We start from the raw sequence: 10,120 nt of genomic DNA, 5'->3' as shown, positions 1-10,120 counted from the left end.
TTGAACAAATAATTGTACTTCTCAAAAACATTCTGATTGATAAAAAATTATTGTACAAAAAGTATATAGCTTCTCCAAACACTGAAATCATTTTGTGCATTGTTTATATTATAAAAATGAGCTAATGTGACTATAAAGTGAGCCAAAAATTCTTGAGCTGACTGTAACTGTGTGGAGTGGGTAGGGCTTTAGGACCTGTCAGTCAGCGGGTTTTTCCTGCAAAGTATAACTGTCCTTTTTAAGAGAATGTCTTACCTGTAAGGCAGCCTCACTGGTGATTCAGCTGTGTTTGTAAGGAAGGGAATTATGCTATATGACCTTGCCGATGCAACTTGCTGATCTAAAACACTGTAGGGAATAATTCAGTTATTTGGATTCATCCCAGAGCTCAAGTAAGTTGCTTCATGTTTTACTCATAAGAACAAATAAACGCTTCATGACTTGATACTAATATCGTTGGGCTTTGTCTTACGGCAGCTCTGATAGTAACAAGGCTTCCTGCCTCATCAGGAAAACCTTGATTTTTTTCTTATACATCTAAAAGAGAGTTGCGCGGGAATGGGGAAAGTTGGATAATCCACGGAAATTGGGGGAAAAAATGAAAATATTACCGCAGTGGAAATGGAGATGAATAAACTGTATGGTAACACCGTCGTAATAGTAATTGCTGGTATACGCATATTCTTATATGTGCTATATTAATTGTAAATCCCTTTGCTCTGCCAAATTATTTGTTCTTACCCCAACACCAACTGGCGGGAATGTACCCTGGGCTGTAAAGGGGTGCATTAATAATTTGTTTAAATAGACGAGAATACAGATTCGCGCTACAACGCGCACCGCTCTCAAACACGTAAAAGATGGAAATTAAATCTCTATTTCACTGGATGAGCCACCGCATAAAAGTTATTCAAAATAAGACATTTTGATGCAGCTAATGTCAATGGACAATTCACACCCCTAAATGTACAGTATGATGTCTCCGGAGAGGCCCTTTTCACTGGCTGGTTACACATTTGAAGAACGAAGAACTGAATCCAGTTTCAGTTGATGGTCTGCTTTTTCTTCATGTATGGATGGTGAATCTAACCCTAGGTGTTACATCTCAAGACACACACACACATAAGGAGGCAATACATACATGGACACACACACACAAGCAATGTTTTTCAATAATTTCACATGAGTTCTAAGTTGTTTTCTTTTTTAGAATACAAACGTTTGGATAATTTGGTCTGAATAATGCCAATAAATATTGAGAAAAGTGCCGGGTGAGTAATTTAATATTTAAGATATTTAAAGGGAAATATGAACATGCTTAATTTAACACTGCACTGTTGTTCTGCGGGTGAATGCAGGGACGGGGTGGGGATGGTTTTCGCGCACCTAGGGACAGGGTAGGGACGGCTTAGGTGTTTGCAAGGGTAGACGGGGATAGATCACCCCCGTGTATCCCCCGTGTACCCCTCTCTAAAATTTAAACTTACTGAGCATATATGCTACGGAGTGGCATTCCACCTGTGTTGGCTTGCAAAGAGGGTGTTATTTTTTTAAGCTGTAGTGACAATGGAAGAGATTGTGTTTAAGCCAAGGCATCAAGTTACACAAAGTGTGCCTCGATTGAGTCATACACCATCGTTTTCCCTTCTTTTTTTAGTTTGTGGGTGTGTTTAGTTTATTTACAGAAGTGGACAAAGTAGACAACTCCATTACTTGAGTCAAAGTATAGATACTCCTGGTCAAGTATTACTGCTATCCAAGTTAAAGTTGCTCAGTCAAATTTTTACTTGAGTAGAATTACTGGAGTATTGTATTTTTAAAATACTTAAATATTTAAATGTACATTTTCCTATCATTGCCAATGCATTGTTCTTTTGTTGTCCTAATGTACACTCACCTAAAGGATTATTAGGAACACCATACTAATACGGTGTTTGACCCCCTTTCGCCTTCAGAACTGCCTTAATTCTACGTGGCATTGATTCAACAAGGTGCTGAAAGCATTCTTTAGAAATGTTGGCCCATATTGATAGGATAGCATCTTGCAGTTGATGGAGATTTGTGGGATGCACATCCAGGGCACGAAGCTCCCATTCCACCACATCCCAAAGATGCTCTATTGGGTTGAGATCTGGTGACTGTGGGGGCCATTGTAGTACAGCGAACTCATTGTCATGTTCAAGAAACCAATTTGAAGTGATTCGAGCTTTGTGACATGGTGCATTATCCTACTGGAAGTAGCCATCAGAGGATGGGTACATGGTGGTCATAAAGGGATGGACATGGTCAGAAACAATGCTCAGGTAGGCCGTGGCATTTAAATGATGCCCAATTGGCACTAAGGGGCCTAAAGTGTGCCAAGAAAACATCCCCCACTCTATTACACCACCACCACCAGCCTGCACAGTGGTAAAAAGGCATGATGGATCCATGTTCTCATTCTGTTTACGCCAAATTCTGACTCTACCATTTGAATGTCTCAACAGAAATCGAGACTCATCAGACCAGGCAACATTTTTCCAGTCTTCAACTGTCCAATTTTGGTGAGCTCGTGCAAATTGTAGTCTCTTTTTCCTATTTGTAGTGGAGATGCGTGGTACCCGGTGGGGTCTTCTGCTGTTGTAGCCCATCCGCCTCAAGGTTGTGCGTGTTGTGGCTTCACAAATGCTTTGTTGCATACCTCGGTTGTAACGAGTGGTTATTTCAGTCAAAGTTGCTCTTCTATCAGCTTGAATCAGTCGGCCCATTCTCCTCTGACCTCTAGCATCACTGCCATGTGATTGGTGGATTAGATGTTTGCATTAATGAGAAATTGAACAGGTGTTCCTAATAATCCTTTAGGTGAGTGTATTTTACGGATCCCAATGACTCTGAAACAGCCTACTGAATGCACTGACTTGTTTATATAACCTATAGAATAAACAGTTTGTGGAATATGCTACAATGCCTATAGAAACACAACTGAACTGACCGAAGGACAGCCACTGTTGTTTAATTTTTTTTTTAATTTTACACCACCCACCCCACCTCCACCCGGCAGCATGAGTGTTCTGACGCAGCTCAGCCAGTGCGTGTGTGTGTCAGAGTTGCCAGGTCCGTGGTATTCTTGCCCATTTGGGCTATTTTTAAAATACAGTGACGGGTAAATATTAGGAGGTTGCGGGTTTTTGGGCTGCTTTCATAATGTCCAGCGGCAGCGGACTGTAGAGAAAAATTAATTAATTATTATTAATGCAAGCGACTCCTAATGCTGAGTAATACTGAATCGCTAGCCACCGAAAGTCAGAGACAGACGCACACAGAAAGCAGGGTTGCCAACTCTCACGCGTCAGGCGTGACACTCACGCTTTCAACAACAACAAATAATTTATTTTTGTATAGCGCATTATCACAACAATACATCGTCTCAAAGCGCTTTACAGCATCCCCACCCAAAGCCCCCAGTGAGTAAGCCATAGGCGACAGTGGCAAGGAAAAACTCCCGAGAAGGAAGAAACTTTGGGAGGGAACAGACTCAAAGGGGGAACTCATCCTCCAGGGGCCGGCAGGGAGAGTCAAATACAGTAAAATTTGTGACACGAACGGGGAGCAGAGGGGAGATGACAAGCCGGTGCCAACGCTCCCTCCAATCGCCAGGCAACCAGAAGGCAGGCATCGGGTCATACTGTACATGGAAGATGACACAGGCAGAATGGCGAGCTGGATGCACGGACGTCATTGGTAGTGGCGACCAGGGGCGCTGTAAAGGGGGGGTAAACGATGACGATTCTCGGGGCCCATGACTGAGAGGGGGCCCAGAGAAGCCCCCAATAAAATTGTGGTGCTGATAGTAAAAATTATTAACTTAAAATTATTCTATTTGCTGTTTCCTGGTGTCAAAAAATGTGTTTGTTTAGGAAACACAAACGTCCGTGAGCCCCTCTCCCCCTCTCGATTATCATAAAATGGTCCAGTCCGCCCAAATAGTATCCAGGCAACAGCTTGACTTCACTTATAGCGCCGGCAGAAGTGAAAATGCCTCAAAAATCTGGAAGCCAAAAACGGAAAGAGAAAAAAATAAGACAAGTGAAAGAGGCAAAGGGTCGACAGTATGTTACCCAATATTTCAGAAGAAAAGGTGGGCTTGTAAGTAGGACTAAATTGTTAGTGGACCGCCCGTGTGACAATGATCGTGGCCTACGGTTTAAATATTTATTTACACAAATATTTAAACTAGTTTTAATGAAAATTCATGTAGTTTTAGGAAAAGTCAGGGAGCACCAAGGCTTTGTGATTTATTTAGACAAAGTTATTGAATATGCAAATTTCAAAACGGTCAAAATGACGCCTTGTTCGTTCTAGTGTTAAAGATAATTACCCTAAGTTTAAATGTTGCGGTTAAAATGACTGCTGGTGGCCGTTCTAGTGTTAAAAGTGCATTATAAGGGAACTGAGACTCATTTATGTTGTACATTTATGCTATTCTTTGATATAATATATTATGCAAGTTCTGCTTAAATTATTAGAAATTTTATATGGCCATTTTGTTTTATGGTGGTGTTTTCTTGTTGAGATTTTTTTTTCCACCACTGTTTTTTTAAATTGAAGAGTTTTATTTTGAGATTTCAAAATAAGTGTTCAATAATCAGTGTTGAAGCAAATAAATATTAATACATTTCATTGCATTAAGAGTGCTCAGTGTTTCCATTACATTTCAATTGTCATGTTAAAAATATTAGGTTAGATTAGATTAACTTTATTGTCATTGCCAGTGTACAGTACAAATATGTACAGTGCATACATACAAATATAAATATATGTGAATACACTATATGACACATGTACAGCTATGCACAGTATATACATTATACAGTACTGAAGTAGTGCAATATTACAGAGGACAAATTACGGGTGTGGACATGGGATGGAGTTCAATTGTCTGATTGACTTAAATATATGAGAATGATAGTCAAAATACCATAAAAGTGCATGATTTTATGTAAATTAATATGAAAAAAGTCTCAGCTGTGTTGGGGGCCCTGTCAAGATTCTTTTCATGGGGCCCAAAATCCTTAGCAGCGCCCCTGGTGGCGACGTCACATGTAGCAGGGTGTGCTGGACATCTTGATAGATTGAGGTCTCCAGGCAGCACCCCCCAGGAGGAGTAGGGGAAATAAAATATGCAATTAGTCAAAGTAGGGGAGACTATAGACAGTACTAAAATGAGTACAATATGAAGTGCAATGTGCAAACTCCGGACTCACGCAAGCAATCTTACGGCAAAACTGTATTATTCCATTATAAACCTAAAATTAGCTACATCAAAAGCGTTGGGGTGGTTTGAAAACACTACATACTATTTACAAGGTAATAAAACTGTTACATAGATGTAAATGCGTATGCAGACTTGTTTCAAATTGAAGATTTCACTCTAGCCAGCTGACTAAAGTTGGCAACCCTGGGAAAATAAAGTGCGTCCGTCTGTGTGACATCATTGTGTTTAACTGTGATTTTAAAATTTGAATTGAATGTTATCATCGTGCAAAGTACTGGTTTATTTCTTTGAGATACAGTATAATGGGATTTCAAATATTGGGCTAGTTTCAGCTTCCGTTGGGTGGATTTTTAGCAGACCTTGGGCAGGAGATTTTTGCTGGACCTGGCAACTGGTGTGTGTGCGCGCGTGTGGGCAGACGTTCATGCACATGCGTGCATCAGTAAAAAAAAATGATTACGAGCTGCATTATTACCACCAATGTATGGACGTCATTATCACCAGCGGTCTGATGTTGATACATCAATCACTCCCGCATTCAAAAATGAAAATTTGTCTTGTGCCGCAGCCACACTGCAGAAGTCTACCGGTCAAAAAAGGGATGGGATGACGTAAGTTGACGAAAAAGGATCTAAAGGATTTTTGCAACTTTTAAAATTGCGATGTGATCCCAAAGAACAGAGGATGCAAAATTAAAGGTGCACATGGGCTAAAGTATTAAGTCTTCAGTAAGATGGAGATGGACTCGGCGTATCCCATGCATGAACTAGCAGACTGTTCCATAATATAGGGGCACCATCGCTAAAGGCTTTACGATAAAGTTTTATTTAATTTGTATATTGGATACGAGGAGATCTACATTTTGTGATCTAAGTGTATGATATGGCATGTAGATATTAATCAGTTCTGTTATATAGGCAGGTGCTTGACCGCTGATTGCCTTAAATGTAAGTTAAAAGAACTTTGAAGTCCTGAAGTCAGTGAACTTTGTCAATAACTTCGAAGTCAGTGCAGGTATGCCTAACTATTGGACAGGTTACATTATTGTAACGTTTCTAGCTGCTGTATTGTGAATACATTGTGAGGTGTTTAATGTGTGACGTGTGCTCCCTGATAATGGAGCATTACAGTAGTCTAGCCTACTGTATAAAGTTCAGTTTAGTTCAATTATATAGCACATTTCACAACACCTTTGCCCCAGGACACAAGAGGATGCGGCAAGACCACGTTCACAGGACAAATGGAACCACTGGTATTATTAACATTATGAAGAATGATGATCTCAGCGTATTTCACTCAACATATTAATGGACATTGCTTCTGTGCTCTTGAAACTTCCAAACATGTTAAATTTGCCTATAATGGGTATGTGCAGTTAAGATATTATGCATTTATAATTTTCTGTGTTTTCCTTCTCCAGATATACTGAACAGCCAATTTCATCTTCATGGAGAAAACGTGTTTTACGAAATATTTTTTTTTGTCATTAATACTTTTTGTGGTGATGTGGATAGTCTATAACATTGCCTTAGGGCGAAATATGGCTATATATCCACATTTATGGGGAAATAAGTTAAATCCAACAGCTGATTTGACTAATCAGTGTGCAAAGAACTTGACTGAGCAAAATATAACGCCGATTAAGGACACAAAGCATTTTCTGGTTTCTGCCTACAAAGATCACAGGATTAATGGAACCATTCGTATCATTAGTATAATTAAGCGGGATGATGTCAGAACACTTTATTGTATCTTTGGTTGTGCTCAACATGGATATTTGGTTACAGCAGCAGAGGTCAACATACACCGTGATCATTTTGGGTTCCCTTACCAGACCACAGACCTGCTGTGTAAAACTGAACCAAAGTGTGATGCTGCAAATGTCACCATCAGTAATTCTCCATACACCTCAGACATTCCAGATATGATCTTCTTACCCATACGAAACAGAGAGACGAAAGAGCACAACTTCAAACATAATTTTACTGTCTGCATCTCCAACCTCTTTGGAACTTATAACAATGTACTGCAGTTTGTGCAGACCATAGAAGTGTACAAACTCCTGGGCATACAGAAGGTGGTCATCTATAACACCAGCTGTGGTCCAGACCTTGACAAGGTTCTGCAGTTCTACAGGGAAGAGGGTACACTTGAAATCCACCAATGGCCAATAGGTCAGTTCCTCAATCCCTCTAAAGGCTGGCAATTTCAAAGGGACAAAGGTGACCTCCATTACTATGGGCAGTTAACTACTCTGAACGACTGTATCTACAGAAACATGTACAGATCCAAGTATCTTCTGCTGAATGACATCGATGAAATAATTGTGCCTTATCAACATGCTACACTGGAGATTCTCCTGGAGGACCTGCAAAGACAAAACCCCACAGTAGGAGTCTTTCTTATCGAGAATCGTATCTTCCCCAAAACCGTCTTTGATGATATGGGCAGATTCAACTTAACACAGTGGAAAAACGTTCCAGGAATAAACATCTTGGAACACATTTATCAGGAACCTGACAGGAAAGATGTTTACAACCCCACCAAGATGATCATAAACCCAAGGCAAGTGGTGCAGACATCAGTGCATTCAGTGCTGAAGAATTATGGAGGCACATTGACAGTTCCACCTGATGTGTGCAGAATTGTACATGTCAGAGTTCCTTTACAGGGGAATCTCACCAAAGAGCAACTCATTGTGGACAAAAAACTGTGGGAATATCAGAAGGATCTTGTGCAAAATGTTGACAGTGTGCTGAATAAATCAGGGATCTATGACTAAAGCATTTTGATTTCCACAACCTTTTTCTTTTCACTTGTCTTTTTTCACAGATGTTTCTCCTACTTTAACTATGTCCTCGTAATTTTTGTATTTGTTACAAAACTTGGTATCGCTTTTAAAGGTGAATGCGTACTTGTGTAGCAGTTATGTCAATCGCTGTCTATAATCATCTTTCATAAATATAGCACACAGTGTAACCGTAGAACTTTTCAGTGATGATAACCATGATGGTCAGGCTATCCCAGCTGAAGAATCTTTTTAGCAACTGTGTATCCAATTTGTAATTCATCGGTAGGCCTGCTGGGTATTCCTGAATACCTGCCTCCTTTCTCTGAACTACTGAAAGTGTCTCCTTTTTAAGATACAGAGTGCCCCTTATATGTTAAAGGCACTGAGCACCACCCCCTCAAAACGTCTCTGCACAGTAGTGATTCACAGACAAAAGCTGTGAGTACACAGCCTCTCCTGGTGTGACACTGCTGCAGGCCTTGCAGTGCTGTTTGTGACCTGCTGTAACTTCCTCGTGCAGTGTCAGTAGGGAGCACCAAGCACACTGGAAGTAATTCAGCAGTCAGTCAGTTCAGCCATTCATTATATACTAATCAATTGTCAGGGAGATTTATAAATTTGATTTATATGACAGAGGGATCATGTGTATTAATACAAGAATGTGGCTGATAGTTGGAGCTGGCAAGCAGGTTATGATGAGGTTATGTTCCGATAAACCTTCCGAAATGCATTTTAATACAGTACACCTGAGCTAACAAACATCATAGCCTAGCCTAGCCTACCTTAAACACGTTTAGAATACTTACATTAGCCTACAGTTGGGCAAAATCATTAACACAAGGCCAATTTTATAACAAACTGTCTCATGTAATTTATTGAATAATGTACTGAAAAGTGAAAATATCATAACACGGACCATTGTAACCCAGGAAGTGTTACTTACCTTTTTCAGACAAATGATGGATTTTGAGTGGTTTACTGTTTAGACATAGTATGTGGTACAAGTATAGAATCGCGATACTTTATTAATCCCCATAGGGAAGGTTTCTTTGCCCTATCTTGTTCTCCGTAAAGGTGAGAGCAAACTTGGGGGTCTCAGCAAAGGGGAAGCCACTTCCTTGTGGGCCCACAGACATGTGGCTATTTTACCAAGGTCAGGCTGAAACTAGCAGCCTTCTGATCACAGGCACAGAGCTTTCGCCTGCCGAGCCACACGCAAACGCGATTACCGCAGAACCAAACAAACCTCTCTTATCATATTGTACTGGCTTTTGCTTTTTTGTTCTCTTGATACTGAAAGAAGTTGATAAAATATTGCTGCTAGTTTTGAAACTGCTAAAAGTACTATCAGGTATTCTTGGCTAAACATGAAGAATATTTGTACCTTGTTCATTTTATTATTTTAGTGTTGCACATGGATTCCACAGCTTTGTATTTTTTTGTATTTGGTAATTTAGCCATGCGACAACCTGAAACTGGAGAAATTACTGCTTAGTCTTTGGTTAAACAGTTTATTGTTCCTGACAAAAAACATCCCATAATACTAAGATTTCAAGAAGAATTCTAGAGCAATGAGACGATTATGGTAGCTGTAGTTTCAGTGTAAGATTCACCTGTAGTTGTTTGCATTAAAGTATTGGCAATGTAACTAACTGACAAAGATTACTGTGATTTATTGTAAAATATATGCAGGCTGGCACTGTAGTCTGACATGTACTATATGCCAGCTGCAGAAACAATGATAATTTTATTGTAGATGAATAGAATCATACTGTGTGACTACAATATTTACTGTATTTTTAATATTGTAAACTTTGATTAAAATGTCACAGCTAAGAGCTGTTTATTTACAGCACTTCACTGGCAGTATACTGTAAATTTTGAAGTAAATTGTTGACAGTATATCCCAGGGAGCACGGGATACAAGACGATGTACACCTTGGATGAGATGTTAGTCCATCACAGGCTGTGCAGCCTGCAACTCAGAAGGGCGACTTAGCGTAAGTGCACGTGTGAGAACTAATGGAGGATAATCCCTCATGTGACGTCTTTTACTGGTTTGTTTTATTTCCTGA

At 39.9% G+C, this 10,120-nt stretch overlaps 1 protein-coding gene across 3 annotated transcripts; it reads left to right on the top strand.

Annotated features, from left to right (window-relative positions):
* Nucleotides 1-276: 276 nt before the first annotated feature.
* Nucleotides 277-9,705, top strand: LOC140582998 (beta-1,4-galactosyltransferase galt-1-like). 3 transcript variants are annotated; one of them, XM_072707565.1, is made up of 2 exons: nt 277-392; nt 6,675-9,705. In XM_072707565.1, exon 2 carries the CDS (start codon nt 6,702-6,704, stop codon nt 8,034-8,036), a length of 1,335 nt encoding a protein of 444 aa, XP_072563666.1. In that variant the 5' UTR covers nt 277-392; nt 6,675-6,701; the 3' UTR covers nt 8,037-9,705. The 3 variants fall into 3 exon arrangements, with proteins under 3 accessions (XP_072563666.1, XP_072563670.1, XP_072563664.1); XM_072707569.1 differs by lacking the exon at nt 277-392 and adding an exon at nt 3,978-4,117; XM_072707563.1 differs by lacking the exon at nt 277-392 and adding an exon at nt 3,978-4,125.
* The last annotated feature ends 415 nt before the right edge of the window (nt 9,706-10,120 follow it).

This window comes from Paramormyrops kingsleyae, chromosome 2 (assembly GCF_048594095.1).
Source record: "Paramormyrops kingsleyae isolate MSU_618 chromosome 2, PKINGS_0.4, whole genome shotgun sequence".
Classification (NCBI taxonomy): Eukaryota; Metazoa; Chordata; class Actinopteri; order Osteoglossiformes; family Mormyridae; genus Paramormyrops; species Paramormyrops kingsleyae.
This window is presented reverse-complemented; position numbering and strand designations above follow the sequence as displayed.

Coding starts and splice junctions, on each gene's coding strand:
- LOC140582998 (XM_072707565.1), top strand. CDS start 6,702: ATGGAGAAAACGTGTTTTACGAAATATTTTTTTTTGTCATTAATACTT.